Here is a 17,085-nt window from a genome sequence, read left to right on the forward strand (position 1 = left end):
GCCGTCGTCGTCACGGCGCAGCGCCCGCCCCTTAGCGATGGCGCGCTCAGCCAATGGCGTGGCGGCGCGGCGATGAGTGACAGCCGAGGGGGTGGGGCGGGGCGCGCGAAGCCACGCCCTCCTCCCCCCTCCCTCGGCGCGCTCTCCTCACGGCGGCGGCTCCATTTTCTCCGCTCCCGCGGCCCCTCAACGTCCGGTTCGCCTCAACCTTCGGCCGGCGGAGAGACCCCGTGAGAAACCTTTCCCTTTTTCCTTTCCTCCTCCTCCGCCGTCGCCATGAATGAGGAGTACGACGTGATCGTGCTGGGCACCGGCTTGACGGTGAGGAGGAACCGCCCCGCTCGGGCCTGGGCCCTGAGCCGCCGCCCTGCCGGCCCCGCTCCCTCACAGCCCCCTCCCTCACACAGCCGCGCTCATTCCTCCCTTGTCCCCCCGTTATCGCCTTGGCTGCTTCACCATTCCTTTCCTTAGGCTCCTGTTGTCCACCTTCCCCCCCCCCCTCCACACACACCCATTTCACCTCATTCTCTCCCCCATCCCCACTGCATATTGTGTTCTTCATCCTCATTCTATGAGAATCCCTCATCCCTCCTCCCTCTAAATTGGGTCTGCCCACCCTGTCCCTATAGCACTGCTGTGTCCCCCCATAGACCCCTATAATCCCAACCCCTTCCCCATAGCATTGCTGTGTACCCCTGTAACCCTTCCCCATAACACTGTTCTGTACGCCCATAGCCCCCCCATAATCCCAACTCCTTCCCTCATAGCCCCCCATAATCCCAACCCTTTCCCCATAGCACTGCTGTGTACACTCTTAGGCCCCCTGCTATAATCTCAACCCGTTCCCCATAACACTGCTCTGTATTCCTTAATCCCACCTCTTTCCCCATAGTATTGCTGCCTTCTCCCTATAGCCCTCTTAATCCCACCCCCTTCCCCATAGCACTGCTGTCTTCCCCATAGCCCCCCATAATACCATCCCCTTCCCCATAGCACTGCTGCATTTCCTCATAGCCCCCTTCCATAATCCCAGCCCCTTCCCCATTGTACGACTGCCTTCCCCTATAGCCTCCCTATAATCCCACCCCCTTCCCCACAGCACTGCTGTGTACCCCATAGCCCTTCATACCCTTTTTGGTAGGGGGGAGTCGTTCCCTATTCTCTGCCCCCCCAAAAATGCGGTTACTTAAGGAGAGATGGGGACAACAAAGCGCTAAGGGGATGAATTGCATTCTTGTATTATTATTATTGTTATCATTATTACTGTGAACCATCCAGAGCTCTGAGCCCATCTTAGGGTGGAGGCAGCCCCGCGCGCTGCTCCGCCTTTGCAGCCTTCAGCTCTCCATCCTGACTGCAGCAGGAGGGGGAGGGGGGGGGGATGGGGATGCGGGTGAGCCCTGCACGCCTGTCAAATCCTTCTGCTTTCGTTATTTCTTTAATTTTTCCCCCCTGCTCCGAATCTGTCCCACCTTTTGCTGCTGTTAACCCTTCCTGACAGCACTCGGGGTGAGGTGGGGGGAAGGGGAGGGGGTGGGGGGGGGGGAGGGTGGAGAGCAGCGCTGTGGCTTTGTCCTATTGTGGAGGATGCGGCCCCACACTGCTGCAGGCGGCTGAGAAGGAGAGAAAAGAACAGGGGAAGAAAAAAAAAAATGGCAGCTGCCGGTGGGGTTTGCTTCAGGTTTTCTGCCTGCCTTCGAAGTGGGGAGATGCGCTGAGCTGCTGCTTGGTTTATCTGCTGTGCTTTTATTCAGGGCTTGGTGCTGGATTGCAGGTTGCAAATCGGAGGCATTGTCTGAAGAAGGTGGGGGGGGGGAGGAGGAGGAGGAGGAGAAAATCCAATATGGTGGAGAGGTTTTCCTCTCGTTCAAGCTTTTCCTGCTTTTGTTTCTTCCTGTTCATTGGTGGATGGGCAGAGAAAGGTCTTTGGGGCTGGCTGTGAGATTTCCCCCACCCCGTTTCCCCTTTTGGTGGTCCCTGTAAATACAAATACGTGCGCTGTGATTGAGGGGAGGCAGGGTGTCTGCTGACACGCGGCTGAGGACAAAGCTGCTTTCCTATCTGGTTTCTCTGGGAAGGATTGTCACAAAACCACGATGTGGCACAAAGGAAATGTGCAGAGTGTGGGAGAGTTGTGGGGTGAAGCCAACTGTGGTGGTTGCTCTCGTTCCTCTCTCTGCAGGCTCTTCCTTTGAGCTGTCAGGAATGACCTACAAGGCAACAAAAAAACCCAAAACCAAACCCTTCTTCCCTCTGATAGGGAAAGCTGTCCTCAAACGCTGCATCTGCCTTCACCAAAGCAGGACTTTTGGGGGAGATGAAATCTAATGAGCTTCTTTGGGCCTCCAATAGATGCGAGCGCCATTAAAATGTTAATTTATGCTTTAGAGGGAAGCTTGGTATCGAGTTGGTGAGCGCCGTGCTTAACTTCAAGCTGACAAATGCCAGCGTAGATTTGACAAAAGGCCTCTTGTGGAATCACTCGTGAGACGAGCTCGTGCTAAGGATCAGCGATTGGGTTAGAAGGAATAAATGACATCTGGGTTCTGAGGTGAGCTGAGAGATGGCAGGACAGCAGCGTGTGGCCTTTACCTCTGAAATGCCAGTTAGAGCACGGTGGGCTTCACCTGGACACGGTGCGGCCGGTGAGTTGGGATGTGCCTCCTCCTATCTAACAGTCTGTGGTGTCAGGGCAGAGCCTGGTGCAGGCAGAGTGCTGCCTAAAGAGGGTGAGATGAATTGGAGATCCTGTTTGCTCACTGCTGCCTGCTGCGCTGCGCCCATCTTTTGTGCTGGGTCTTCTGTCACACCTACAATTCCTAGGGACTGATGTGGGGACAAAACCCCTAGAACAGCCAACCCAGCCCACGTGGGAGATGCAGTGAACGTCTGATCTCTCCTGGAGGGATTTTCTTTCTCCTTCCAAGGTGAAAATTGGCACCAGGGCACGTGTGTGAATGCCATTTCTCATTGACCTGAGAGCATTCCGGGAATGGCTTCTCTCAATATCAATCTCTTCACCCAGTAACGAAGGCAGGGTGCAGGCTGGGACTCCTGGCTCTCAATGCATCCCCTCTCTCCTCTGATGCATTCTAATGGCAGTGCCAAGCTGTGTCTTGGGAGCACGGAGGGGGAAAAAATAATCACAGCCCATCTTTAATCCTGAATGACTGCTGATACTCCAGGCTTGCACATCAGGTACAATTAACCTCATGGTGCTCAGATCAGGGCGCTGTGCTCCTGCCGAGCTCCCTGCACGTGGTGCAGTGCTGGCTGTGGGCAGATGTTTGTGTCTGGCCGCCCAGCACGGAGCTCCTCTTTCTCCCACACTGCAGATGCTGCTGGGAATGGCTTCTCAAACGTACTCCTAACAGCTCTGAGGTGGTTATCTGTGCTCAGATGCTGGATGTGAACGCTGAGCATAAAAGCAAAGCACCCTGTTCAGCCCCAACAGATGAACCCTGCGTTCCTGTGGGGTTTTCACTCGTTGCAGGCACTGCTGTGCTGAGCTAAGCTTCTTACCTGCCAACTGCCTCACCATGTGAAAGCAATGTAAATCCATCACAGAGGTACAGATTCACTTTCTATAGGAGCAGAGAGGCCTGGCTCTTTGTTTTCACTGGTACAGGCACAGACCTTGCTGCGTAAGGACCTAGAAGGAGCATCAGAGTGGCAGTGAGGAGCAGAGCATCCCTATCCCTTGCATCATCCCCCGGTCGCTGAGGGTGTTGCTTAAATGCTCGCTGCTTTTGCAGCTTGTAGGGCCAAGCAGATCTTCCCCTCGGAGCTGTTGGATGAAACAACGCTGGCTCAGGTTTCCATCGGTCTGTCTGAGCCTTTCTGAACTGCTGCCCTACTTGGAGAAAGTCCATAGAAACTCACTTTCTTCCCACACTTTTTGGAGGTGTCTGCGTGCAGAAATTCGTCTTGTGACCAGTTTGTGGCAGTGAGGGGAGCCACTGCTGAGTTTCCCCTCACTCCTGTGGGTTTTTTTTGCCATGGATTTGTATTCTGGGTGCTGTGTCTCTACATTTTCACCCCCTGTTACGCCACAGAGCAGTGCTGCACATGAGATCGATTGCTGCAACGTTAAGCCATTGCTGGGAGCTGAGTGTCATAACCTGCACTGCCTGGAGCCGTGGAGTGTAGCAGCACAGCGTGACCAGCACTTGCACAGAGACTTTGTTCCAGCTGGACACCTGGACCACCCTCTGCTGTCTCTTGCTGCCATTTTGCTGCCAGCAGCTGCTCAGTTTTACCCATCTGAGCAGGGTTGATGTCTAGAATACAATCAGAAAGCCACAGATTTGAACTCAGAAGCTTCCCCTTTTTTCTTTTTTTCCTTTTTTTCCCCCCCAGTCTAAACACTCTCCAGCCCTTCCCTGATTGACGCAGCCTGTTTGTTTTCCTCCTTCCCCAACCCAAATGACACATCTGATGTTTCTGAGTGTGAGAACAGCTACAGCTGAACGCTCAGCCAGCAGAGCTGCCCAAAGGAATTGCTGAGCTGGGAGGATAAAGCCATTGTGCATCCTGTGTGTTTGATGAACGGCCCGTCAGCTCAGCGCCTGCGATGGGAAACGACTGCAAAGGCCTGGGTGGGATTCCAGCACTGAGGACTGTGGTGATAGGGTGAACCTGATAAGCGGGCCTTAATCCCTGTATCGGCGTTTAATGGGGATGAAATAAGGTTGGAAAGGTAATCAAGATCTCTTACTGGTACCCAGATTTGCTGAGTGATGCTGGCAGCGTGGCTTGCTGAAGGGATGCTCTCATAGGAAGCAGTGGGCGTGTTGTTCTGGGGTGACAGGGCAACAACAAACGCTTTGAAGATTCCTTAAATGGAGGAGGAAGGAAATCAGCTGACATCTGGGCAGAAGAAAAGTAGCTGCTGCTGCCTTTACTGTATCTTCATCCTTCCAATGGATACTTTGAAATCCCGGGCTGGGCCTGGAGGCTGGCAGCGCTTTGGAAGATGTTCCAGGGAATCAAATCATTTCAGCAAATGGCACCAGTGATGCCAGCACTCTTGATTTCTGGTTTCACAGAGGAGATCACAGTGGCTAACAGTGATGCAACAGCCTTGCATTGCTTTGGTAGATCATTAACACTTTGACAACCATAAAAGCCAACTGTACTTTCGCTTGTGCAGTGCTTCCACGCTGTGAGGTTTGTGGCTCTCTCTGCTGGTGTTGTGAGACTGGATGTGTCTGCTGGGAGGGTCTCTGCTTGCTGCAAAGCAGGGGGGCCTTGCAGGATGGGATCTGGAGCCCACAGAGAGTCTCGTGGTGGCTGAAGGAGCAGTGGATCGTGGAGAGGTTCTGCGGGAAGAAGTGTCCCATTCTGAGAGCAAACTGTTGGAAGTTACCTGGATTAAATGTGAAACTTGCTCTGCTCTTTGGGGCCTGAATTACTGTGGCATCCCATTGGTGATGAACTGGCAGGGCCTCGTTCCACCAAAACGAGCCCATAATTGGGTTTGAAAGAAATCTCCTACACTCTGCAGCAGGAAGAAGTGATGGAGGAGGAGAGGTTTCCATGCTCTGCAGATGCGTGCGGGGCGCTGAGGAAGACCCAAAACGTGGATCTGTGCTGCAGGAGCCAGCTGCTGGTGCTGGATGCGTGACTTCCAGCCCAACCTTCCTGCAGTGGGATGGCCTGGGGGGGTCGTTGAGATGTGGTTCATATCTACGAATTAGAATGACAGAATATCCCAGTGGGAAACCCCCAGGGATCATTGAGTCTGACTCCTGCCCTCCTCTCCATCTCTTCTTCGGGCTGGACAACCCAAATGATTGGCAGAGGTTGGTGGAGGATGAACTCATTTCTCCTTTTGCAGGGAGCTGAGGCAGAACAGGCAAGATCAGTAAGTCTGTGATGAGCCATTCCAGGCATGCAAGTAGGCAACTTCTTGGTGAGCTTTTTGGTTTGTGAAAGCCAGAGTTGGTGACCAGGTCAGTTGTGTTTTAATGGACATTCAACCTTGCTAGTACTGCAAGCTGCGTCCCTCCAAGATTACTCCCAGCTTTCTGGTGTTGTGTTGGGTGCAGCAGCTGATCAGCTGCTCAAAGTGATCTGGGTGCACACACAGCAAGGAGAGCAAAGTGTCACCAAGGTGGTAAGGCTCCCAAATGGCTTTATTTCTTCTTTGTGCTGCCTGTACCTTCTGAAAGTCACTGCTGACTGTCCTGTGTGACCCAACGTGGCAAATAATTAAGGACTGAGTTTTTGAGGAAGCTACCTGGATTCCTTCAAGGCAAGGTTTCATATTCTCGCTGTCCCCTTGAGCTGGTGGTGCTGCCTGTCTGCAAGGATGAGCATCTTTTGCATCTTTGTTCCCTCTCTAGGAATGCATCCTCTCTGGGATCATGTCAGTGAACGGGAAGAAAGTCCTTCACATGGATCGGAACTCTTACTATGGAGGGGAAAGTGCATCCATTACACCTCTGGAGGATGTAAGTACAGAAGCTGACACCCAGCCCTTGTGTCCTCCTCGGGCACGTAAAGGGGCTTAATTTCTGGCTGTCCTAAGGGTGGATTCCAAATAATTACTCTTTAAGGGTTTCCTTTGACACAGACTGTTTTAAGGTACCTCCACACCAGCTCATGGTGGGGAGGAAAGCAGGGCTTGTGTTTCTCCTTGTAGATAGCGCTTGTTTCCTGCAGTTGTCAGCACACCATGTTTGAGTGATTGCTTGGCAGTGCAGCACCCAGCAGCTGGACATTAAAACCCCTCAGCTCAATCATTTCTGCAGTGCTTGGTGGTGGATGTTGGTCTAAAAAATGCTGGGTGTTCTCTGTGCCCTGCTGTGATGCAGGCTGAGCACATCTGGCCACGAGGGCACTTCCTCACTTGGTTGCAAGCTTCTGCTGTGAGATCGTGTATCCCTAAAGAGAAAGCACTGCTCTCTTTGCTGCTTAAAGTTAGAGACTTCAATCTGTTCCCCAGTATCAACACCTGGAGGAATCTGTCCTCTTCTGAAGGATTTGGATCAAGTTACCTTTAGTAAAAAGGTACTTTGGTTCAGCAGGTTGTAAATTGCCAAGCTTTTTAAGCCTTGCAGGAAGAGAGGATGGGTGAGCAAACTAATGCTGCCTGATCCTTATTGTGAGAGTTCACTGGATGTGCTTTGTGTGCTGCATCAAAAGTCAGATTCAAAATGAAACCCTGGCCAAAAGCTTGCTGTGAAGAGCTTATGTTCTGCTGGGGAGATGTGAGGGTGGAAAGCGTGTGCCTGTGTGGGAGAAAGTATACACATAGATATTTCCTCTGCTACAATAAGTTTTATATTCTTTCCAAAGCTCTATAAAAGGTTTAATCTACCAGGAACTCCACCAGAATCTATGGGACGAGGAAGAGACTGGAACGTGGACCTAATTCCAAAATTCCTTATGGCTAATGGTAAGCAACACTGAGCTTTCCAATCTCTCCTCATAAGCTTAGCCTGGAACCTTCAGCTTGGAAAGAAATCAGCAGCCCTTCAGCTGTCTGTGATTCTGTGATCTCCTGGGGAACTTGCTGAAGCATTGCAGAGCTGCTGGAAGCTTGCTGCCCTTGATTTGCACACAGCCAGGTGTTCATGCAGCAGCTCCTGCTCTGTGATTGCTTTGCCTGTGCATTTCTCCAACTTAGAAGATGTCTCTGGCTCAAAGGGGGTGCAGCAGAGGCACGTTTTAAAGGTTTGAATGGTTGTTTTCCAAAGTCCTCTCAAAGTGTTTGCATTTCAAGCCAGAGCAGACTTTGCTAATCTGAATGGTGAGGGTGAGAAACTGCTGCGGCCCAAAGATGTGACCTTGTTTGCCACGCTGAGTGCAGATAAACTACAGAGAGCAGAGCAGCAGCGGATGAAGGTGCTGCAGGATGGCTTTTTACTCAGAGGGCTGATGGAAGCTGGAGTAACGATGAGGAGGCTGTGAACTGCCTGTAAGAAAGCATTACAGCTGCCTAATAATAAACCTCTGCCACTCCCTGTCTGTTACCCAAAGGTGTAAGAGCTGTGTGGGTGCGATGTGGAGCTGACAGCAAAGTGGTTGTGACTGCAGTGGATGAGCTGAAGGCTGATTCCGGTGACTTGTGCCAAACCTCTCTTACAGGTCAGCTGGTAAAGATGTTGCTCTACACAGAAGTCACTCGCTATTTAGACTTCAAGGTGATCGAGGGAAGCTTTGTCTACAAGGGAGGCAAGATCTACAAAGTTCCTTCCACTGAGGCAGAAGCCTTGGCATCCAGTGAGTAGCTGTGTTTTACTTTTTCCTCTTCTGAGGCTGTTGTTGCTAAATAAAGGCAAGACAGGTCTGTGTAGAAGGATAAGTGATCTGTGCTGGTGTCAGAAAGACATTTCTGGCTCTTCATGTGGTGGTGTGTGCAACTCCAACACTGTCACAGGTTATGCTTAATACGTAGCCCTTCTGCATCCATTCTGACTTGCATTGTGGCTCTTGGGCTTTCCTGAGCCTCGAGTTACTGTTTTCTTGGAGCTTTCAGAGCAGGAGAATTCGGCAGTGTTTTAATTCATCCAAAGGTTACGTTTGAGGCTTGTGCTTCCTGTAAATATGTAATGCTGGTTCCTCAGTGGATGGGATGATGAGAAAAACATCACATTTGTCAGCAGGCAAACCAGCATGACCGAATCCACGTGGCACCAAGCTCAGTCTTCACTGTTCTCAGCTGCTCACACTTCCCTCTTCACTGTAAAACTGCATAATAACTCAGTGGTGTGCATTAGGAGCTAGCAGAGGGCAGCCCGTTAGCTTCAGCTGTGTGATGTGTGTAGAACCATTGTGTGCTCCAGTGACTCCTGCAGATACAGCTCCCTCTATGCAGCCTGGTTGCACGTGGGAGCCTTCCTCGCACCAGGTTATTTCTGTGGCTGCTGTGAAGCAATCGGTTGTTCCTTCAGGTTGGCCCCACTGCTGCCTTGTCAGTAGATTCTGAAGAGACTCAAACTGACAGAGCACGGAGCTGCATCTGGTGCTGTGTTTCAGCAAGCCCTGTCTTGCTTCTCCAATTTGCAGAGGATTAAAACACATTAATGGTGCCTTGTGCAATCTTGCATTGGGATTTTGATGCCAGCAGTGCTTGCTAGCTCCTTGAGTCTGTGAGAGAGCCTGGCACCGTTTGCTTTGGTGGCAGATGCCAAACACAGGTCTCTTTTTGGAAGCCCATGTCAGGCGTTTCAGCAGGTCTGGTGGAAGCTGCTCTCCAAGCTTTCCTGCAGTTGGAAGGAGCTGCGTGGAGCTCTCCTGCTGGAACAGAGAGCCTTGCTTAGCAGCTGGGGCCGATCTCTGCCTCACTGAGCGACGGCTGAAAAGCTCAACAGTTCCAGAAACCATTTGTGTGAGTTCTGACAGAACGTCTGTGTCTGTAGGCTTAATGGGTTTGTTCGAGAAGCGCCGGTTCAGGAAGTTCTTAGTGTACGTGGCCAACTTCGATGAGAACGACCCCCGCACCTTCGAAGGCGTCGATCCCAAGAAGACCACCATGCGTGATGTGTATAAGAAATTTGACCTGGGGCAAGATGTCATCGACTTCACAGGCCATGCCCTCGCCTTGTACAGGACTGACGAGTAAGTGTGGCTTCAGTGAGCGCTCCGAGCTCAGAACAGAGCCTGTGGGTGGGGTGGGTCCTCTGCTGATGAGGTGTTCAAATCCTGTCATATTCCCAAATTGATGCAGTATCACCTTCCTGAGCAACATTTGGTGATGCGGAGTGCTTTTCAGAAAGGGAAACGCTCCCCGGTCGGGTGGGCAAGGCAACGTGTTGGAAAGGGAAGTTTCCACTTTTCTGGGTGTGATTTTTGCCTCAAGTCTTGGTTTATAAAACGGTGCAAATCTTCTGACTTCCCTCTCCAGTTACCTCGATCAACCATGCCAAGAAACAATCAACAGGATTAAGCTCTACAGTGAGTCTCTGGCTCGGTACGGGAAAAGCCCATACCTTTATCCCCTCTATGGCCTCGGAGAGCTGCCACAGGGATTTGCAAGGTGAGAACCTGATTTTGGCTTCCAATGTTTTCTCAGCTCTCCTGTGGCACCTGCTGGGGGGATGAGACCCAGCACGGCCTGCGGCGTTCGTGCTGCAGGACTCTGTTATGCCAAGTGGATTCCTTCTAGCTGAATGCAGTGGCACCTGTAATTCACTCCCAACACTGATGCATTGCAGGGAGAATCGTAGGATCATAGAATCATAGAATGGCTTGGGTTGCAAAGGACCACAAAGATCATCTTGTTTCAACCCCCCCTGCTGTGTGCAGGGTCGCCAACCACCACACCAGGCTGCCAGAGCCACATCCAGCCTGGCTTTGAATGCCTCCAGGAATCCAGGGGCATCCACAACCTCCTGTTCCAGTGCCTCACCACCCTCTGGGGGAAAAGCTTCCTCCTAACATCTAACCTAAACCTCTCCTGTCTCAGTTTAAAACCATTTCCCTTTGTCCTATCGTTATCCACCTTCATAAACAGCCGTTTCCCCTCCTGTTTATGTGCTCCTTTCAAGTACTGGAAGGCCACAATGAGGTCTCCCCACAGCCATCTCCACAGCTAAAGAAGCCCAGTTCCCTCAAGCTTTCTTCACAGTAGAAGTGCTCCAGCCCTCTGAACAGCTGCCTCTGAATGGCAGACAAATCTGCTGTGTGAAGAGGTTTAAGCATAATGCATGGTTTGTCCAAGCAGAATGGAAGCAAGGGGCTGGAAGGGTTGTTGGAAAGAAAGAAAAACCTGTGGGATGTGCTGAAGTGGCTTTACTCTTGCAGGCTAAGTGCTATATATGGAGGCACCTACATGCTGAACAAGCCCATTGAAGAGATTGTGATAGAAAATGGCAAAGTTGTTGGTGTGAAGTCTGAAGGGGAGGTATGGTACCCTCTGGTTCTTCCCTTATTCCCATTATCGCTGTCTTGCCTTTAAGTTGAGGCTGTCAGTCATCAATCTGAACAAATGTAGCAGAAAACCCCTCAGTTGAAGCTAAATTGTTTGGCTGGTGCCAGTTTATTCACGTCGTGAGCTTAAGAAGTGCTGATAATCTTAATGTGAGGAGAACAATACAGTAATCCCACTCCAGGAGCCGGAATGATTCTCCAGGGAGCAGCAATGTTGTCTTCTAAATAAACCAGGCTGGTAAAACTGGAAAGAAGCTGCTCGCTGCTGTCTAACCTGGGTATGAAACCAGCTCTGCCCTTGACATTAAGGATTAGCTGCTCAGCCTGCTGGCACACGGCCTTTCCACAGCTTCTTAACTCAGCAATATAAAACTAGCAAGAGTGCAGCGAGTTGCTTGGAAGCTATAAATGTGTTTGCAAATGGAGTGGGAGCTTCACAGGACAGTTTAGCACTCCCTGGTAGGGTAACGTGTCCCTTCTGGGCACGGGTGATGTATCCCAGCTAGCAGCAGAGGTGATAATCTGTGCTGTAAGACTGATGTGCCCAAGTGCAGGCTGCCTGCAGGCTTCAAAATTGGTCAAAATGTGAAACTATTACCGTGGTAATGAGGTATAATGTGAAATGGTGAGTTCTTATCAGTTTGATTCAGCCTTGACCACAGCACGTTACGGTCCCAGACTGGAAGGACTGGGCTCTGTAATGGTAAGAGCTTAATTACGCGCTGAGTAATGAGGGGGAGATGTGATCGGTCACACAGCTCTGTGTAGTAGGGGCTGTGATTTGTGCTGAACATGCAGCCAAATACAATCCTCGTGCAGCTGGGGGCAGGACAGCCACCTCAGATTACTGCCATCTCTCCCCCAAAGTCTGCACGCCGTCCAGCCGTGCGCCTCCATGCGTCGCTGCCTTTCTCTGCAGGTTGCTCGCTGCAAACAGCTCATCTGCGACCCCAGCTACGTCTCGGACCGTGTCACAAAGGTTGGCCAAGTGATCCGGGTAATCTGCATCCTGAGCCACCCCATCAAGAACACCAACGATGCCAACTCGTGCCAGATCATCATTCCACAGAATCAGGTCAATCGGAAATCAGGTGTGTGGAGAGCAGCGGCGCTCAGGGTTTGTGCACGTCCCCAAAAGGAAGAAGTATTTCGTGCAGATCTTATGGCAGGTTTCGTGCTCTTTTTCTGGAGAGGTGCCTCTCAGTTGCGTTCTCTCCAGGGGAAGCTTCCTGGCTTCCTTCTGGGCCATGCAGTGCTCACGTGAAGCTTTTTAATCCCCGCATGGCTCTGCTTTTCTGCTCCCTGGCTTTGTTCAGTGTCACTGCTTCTGGGCACCCCTCAGTTCCTTAACTCCAGGTGGCAGCTCTGTGCCACTCCAGGAAGCTGCTGCAGCCTTGCAGTGGCACCTTTGTATGCTGGAATATTAATTACACTTTTCCTGATGTGTTTAAGCACGCAATCCAATGTCTGGAAGTCCTTTGGGCTCCAGCAAGGCTGCACTTCAGCTGTGTGTGAGAGAGAAAGAGAGAGAGAGGTCTGTGTGCCTGTGGTCACAGTGCCACGTGGGAACCCCCAGAAGTGGGTGGAAAGTGTGTGGGGGCTGAGGGCTGCGTGCAGGATGGGGGGAAATGCAGCATTAGGGGAGCAGGAAGGAGTGTGGGTGAAGCAGAGGGGGTTTGGGATGGGGCAGGCCTGATCACCTGGCGTGTCCTGATCGGCTGCTGTGTGCTTCCTGCCCCAGATATCTATGTCTGCATGATCTCCTCTGCACACAACGTGGCAGCGCAGGGGAAGTACATCGCCATCGCCAGCACTACTGTGGAAACCGCGGACCCAGAGAAAGAGATCAAGCCGGCCTTGGACCTCCTGGAGCCCATTGAGCAGAAGTAAGCACACAGCTCACCCCTCCTCACCTCCCACACTGCAGCAAGTGCAGAGCTGAGGACAAAGGCAGAGAACCACAGAATGGATTGGGTTGGAAGGAACTTCAAGGATCACAGGCAGGGCCAGCAACCTCCACATTTCATAGCAGCCCAGGCTGCCCTGGGCCCCACCAACCTGGCCTTGAACACCTCCAGGGATGGACAGGGCATCCACAGCCTCTCTGGGCAGCTGTTCCAGCACCTCACCACTCCCATAGTAAAGAACTTCCCACCCCAACATCCAGCCTAAATTCTCCCTCCTTCAACTTCAAACCATTTCCCCATGTCCTGTTGTTGTCTTGTAAAGAGTTGACTCCCCTCCTGTTTCTAGGCTCCCTTCAGGTCCTGGAAGGCTGCAGTGAGGTCACCCCACAGCCTTCTCTTATCCAAGCTGAACAAGCCCAGCTCCCTCAACTTGACTTTGTAGTGGAGGTGCTGCAGCCCTCTGCTCATCTCTGTGGCTCCTCTGGCCCCTCTCCAACAGCTCCCTGTCTTTCTTGTGCTGGAGGCCCCACACTTGGACTCAGTGCTGCAGATGGGGCCTCAGGAGGGCAGAGCAGAGAGGGACAATCCCCTCCTGTCCCTGCTGCCACCCCTTTTCTGAAGGAGCCCAGGACACCATTTACTTTGGGACCTGAATGCCTTTCAGCCTCACAGAGATGCTGAAATCCTGAATTCCCTCTAATTCAGCTCTTCTTACTTGAAACCCACACTGAAGCAGCTTTCTTTTCCTCCTTCCAGATTTGTCAGCATCAGTGACCTGTTTGCACCGACCGACCTGGGAACTGAGAGCCAGGTTTGTAAGGGCTGTGCCCAGGGGTGGCTTCTGAAGGAGGAGAGCTTTGGTGCTGTAACTGCTGCCTCTCTTTTCCTTCTCCTTCCAGATCTTCATTTCTCGCACCTATGACGCCACCACTCACTTCGAGACAACGTGCGACGACATCAAAGATATTTATAAGAGAATGATGGGATCAGAGTTTGACTTTGAAGAGATGAAACGCAAGAAGAACGATATCTACGGGGAGGAGGAGCAGCAGTAATGAGAGTCTCTAATTAGAGAAATTAAATCGGCTAATATGAATATATAAGGAACTTAATGAACACTGTATGAAATTCAATATTGTAAGGCCTGCTTTTGTAATCCCATCTCTGAGAGATTGAAGAGTACTGCACTGGTAATGTTCCCCTTTTGGATATCATGTGTTAATTATTTCATTCTAGTAGGGCTGCTGTCCAGAATCTGGCAAATTACTGATTTAATGACTAACCTTGAAGTGAAAGGCAGACTGAACTATATCTATTTTTTTTTGCAGACGTAGATGTTGGTGCGGATTGAAATAACTCATTGACAGCTGTGTCTTACCTTGTCTTTTTAATCATTTGTAAACATCCTTCACAATTATGTGCTTCTGGTGAGCTAGTAGACGTGACGGTTGTCACTCAAACCTGATATCAAGGAAAATAGAAACTGAGCACTCCATTATTGTGGACAGCATCCCTCGAGTCTCTCTCCCATCAATCTAACTCTGTGGCAAAGTTGTATTATGGACAAAGACCACATCTATTGTAGCAGCAAATGTTGGCTTAGTTCTGGGCACGGAACTTAACCTCCACTTAAGCTTCTAAAACTGTTTACATCGGTTGGGACACAGCTGTGCCTAAGGCTCCTTTGTGTTTTAATCTTAATAAAATTGAGAGAACAAATTACAGAGCAGGCAAGATGTGGGAGTATTTTCTGAACCCCGGTGGCTTCTGGGACGGACCAAACGGCACTGCGGTATTGATATGACAGAGCCTGTGCTTCTTGTGTCTCCTGAAGGCTCCAAATGATTTCTGTACTGCGAAGTAAAGCCAAATTCTGGAAAACCAGTCCTGTGCTCTGGTCTGATTCACTTCAGTTGCACGAGCAGCATCGCCTCTTTGAGATCCCTCGCATTTCTGCTCGCTAGGGTGAAACGTGAGTGTGGGGCAGAGCATTTCCTACTCAGAAAAGGGGCTCGGCTGTCCTCAGTTTGGCTTTTGACGGGAGGAGATGCAGCAGCAAAGCGTGGAGCTGGAGGCGGGCCCGGCGCGCTCTGTCCTTGCAGCCGCCCCCTGGCGCCTACAAGCAGTATTGGTAATTCCTGCTGCTGCGATTCCTTTGCAGGGCGCTGCTGTGGCTTCGGCTATTGCTTACTTTAGAAGCATGTAAAAAAAAGTCAATGGAACAGCCTTGCCCTGCTCTGAGCTGCTGGGTGAGCACAGGTAAGGGAGAAGGTCCATAGGAAAGCTTCAGGCTTTTATTAGTCAAACTATGTACAAAGTCATCCTGTACAGTTTATGTCATTTCATTAAAAAAACAAACAACAAAGGACAAAAAATGTTCTCCACGTGAAGACAGAGGGATCTGACAAAGGTCCTTAGTGCTGTTTTCTTCATGGTGCACATGGGTCTGAGTTACTATAAATAAGAGGTTCTTTTCCAGCACTTACAGGGTTTTCCATCTGCTGGAGGAGACTCACATCCCCACAGTGAAATGGAGGCAACGTGGGTGACTTGAAATGTAGTGTAGAGTGGATTTCTGCTTCCCCAGAGTCTGACAATGGTCCCCAAATGGCATTTGAAATACACCCCGTCCCCTTACCCCCCCCCTCCCAGCATCCAACACATGCACTTGTGTACAGTAACAGTCATGTGGAAAGCCAGAGCTCATAGTATTGCTTCTACCCCTCAAGTAAACCACATTTGGTTTTCCTATTCCTTTCCTTGTCAGCTGCACTAATTGCTTAAAAACCACCACAATAACTTAAAAACTGCAACGTTAACAAAACCTCTGTCCTACGCCCAACTCGATGGCGGGAAGCAAATCTGCAAGAGGATTTGCACTGAGCCATCTTTAAATAATTCCTATATACAGAACTGAAGTCACCCTTCCCCTGGCCACTGTGTGCTTTTGGGGCTGTCCTTTGGAGGGTTGGAAGACCCCAAGCAGAACTGTAGGGCTCAGAGAGGAGCTGCCCCAATATGCAGCTTTGTCACAGCAGGACAGAGATGCTGGCACGGGTTCTTGTTGTGTGCCAACTCCCTGCCAGCCCCCAGGAGCTGCTCCTGGTGTTCTTCATCCCATCCCTACGCCTCAATCTGCAGCCTGGGGGGGGGTTGATCTCAAGCTCCCTCTTACCAGCAGCTTCTCCTAAACGGGGCAGCCACTTTCTGTGCCATCCCCAGGAAGGTGCTGATGTCGGCCACGAGGATCCCTTTGTTTTCCAAGACGTCTCTGCTGACGCTGGGCTTTTCTGCAAAAAGAGTGGCACTGTAAGGCAGACGTGCAAATGAGATTCTTCTGAAAACTGCAGAAAATACCCCCAGATCCCACTGCAGTTATTCTGTATTTGCAGATTAATGGGAGAGCTTCCCAGCCTCAGCCAGGAGCGTGTGACACAGAGCCACCCCCGGGCTCAGAACAACTGCCAAAATTAAGCAGACCTCCCCCAAAAATCTGTTTGTTTTGCCTGTTAGCACACTGACTCACGATGCAGAGCTGCTTTTCCACACCTCAAATCAGCCATTGCAGCAGCAATGAGAGCTGAACGAGGCAGTATTTGTCAGGGGGTGCCCTGAGCCTGCTCTCACCTGTGAGATACACCGCAAACCTGGCGCTGACGTGCTGGACCTGCAGGTTCAACAAGCACTTCATGTACTCCGATCTGGGGGACGAGCTGGAATCGCACGCGTGGTAATGCAGCACCTCAATGAGGTCTTGGCATGACTTCAGGATCAAGTTCTTCCTATGGGCGTTGGCATCCACCCTGCAGGGAGAGGGGCACAAGCTCGAGTCCTCACCAAAACGTGCTGCTCAAAGCTTTGAGGCACCTCCCTGTCGTAACTCAGCTGGCTGAGAAACCAGGTCTTAAAAACTACCGTGTGCTAATGCTGTGTGCTCAAGGGGGAGAGGATCAGAGTTCTCCCTGTTTGTTGCAGTATTTTCTGCTTGTTGCAGTATTTTCTGCTCGCTGAGAACAAACCAGCTCATGTGCCAAAGAGAGGGGGAGCTGCCTTATGGAGATGCAGCAGGGTGCACAGGGCGACTGCCAGAGCTCTACCTCATCTGGGATCGTGTGCGAGGCGCAGCATTTTGGGCCAGCTTCTCTCCAGGTCCCAGTCCTGCTGCTCCCTCGTGACTGTGCAAATACCGACTTCTGGCAATGCCACGCTCACTGACAAGGGGAGCTGTCATGTAAAAACCTTCATGTTCATCTTGCGAGATGCCAAAGCCCAGCTGGAGGCACCCAACACCCCCTGCGTG

At 51.2% G+C, this 17,085-nt stretch overlaps 2 protein-coding genes across 3 annotated transcripts in view; one reads left to right on the forward strand and one right to left on the reverse strand.

The window, feature by feature from the left end:
* The first annotated feature begins 105 nt into the window (after nucleotides 1–105).
* GDI2 (GDP dissociation inhibitor 2) lies at nucleotides 106–14,669 on the forward strand. Its single transcript, XM_048942737.1, has 11 exons — nucleotides 106–321; nucleotides 6,348–6,455; nucleotides 7,303–7,402; nucleotides 8,095–8,229; nucleotides 9,369–9,567; nucleotides 9,854–9,985; nucleotides 10,753–10,852; nucleotides 11,798–11,969; nucleotides 12,620–12,764; nucleotides 13,542–13,596; nucleotides 13,685–14,669. Exons 1-11 carry the CDS (start codon nucleotides 277–279, stop codon nucleotides 13,838–13,840), a joined length of 1,347 nt encoding a protein of 448 aa, XP_048798694.1. The 5' UTR covers nucleotides 106–276; the 3' UTR covers nucleotides 13,841–14,669.
* The window catches only part of TASOR2 (transcription activation suppressor family member 2), a 38,003-nt gene continuing 32,900 nt past the window's right edge, over nucleotides 11,983–17,085 (reverse strand). Inside the window, exons 22-24 of one of the 2 annotated variants that reach the window (XM_048942723.1) lie at nucleotides 16,413–16,588; nucleotides 15,961–16,075; nucleotides 11,983–12,383 (exon numbers count right to left, since the gene is read on the reverse strand). In XM_048942723.1, the coding sequence (XP_048798680.1) occupies nucleotides 12,380–12,383; nucleotides 15,961–16,075; nucleotides 16,413–16,588 (295 nt within the window). In that variant the 3' untranslated portion in view covers nucleotides 11,983–12,379. Of the gene's footprint in view, nucleotides 12,384–14,795; nucleotides 16,076–16,412; nucleotides 16,589–17,085 lie in introns of those variants that run through there. The other variant, XM_048942714.1, reaches the window with a different exon arrangement.

This window comes from Lagopus muta, chromosome 1, assembly GCF_023343835.1.
Source record: "Lagopus muta isolate bLagMut1 chromosome 1, bLagMut1 primary, whole genome shotgun sequence".
Lineage (NCBI taxonomy): Eukaryota > Metazoa > Chordata > Aves > Galliformes > Phasianidae > Lagopus > Lagopus muta.

Bases quoted from the DNA above. Each gene is read 5' to 3' on its own strand.
- GDI2 (XM_048942737.1), top strand. From the start codon at position 277: ATGAATGAGGAGTACGACGTGATCGTGCTGGGCACCGGCTTGACG. The intron at 7,403-8,094 runs GTAAGCAACACT...CCTCTCTTACAG, and splicing joins AAAATTCCTTATGGCTAATG to GTCAGCTGGTAAAGATGTTG. The intron at 11,970-12,619 runs GTGTGTGGAGAG...TTCCTGCCCCAG, and splicing joins TCAGGTCAATCGGAAATCAG to ATATCTATGTCTGCATGATC.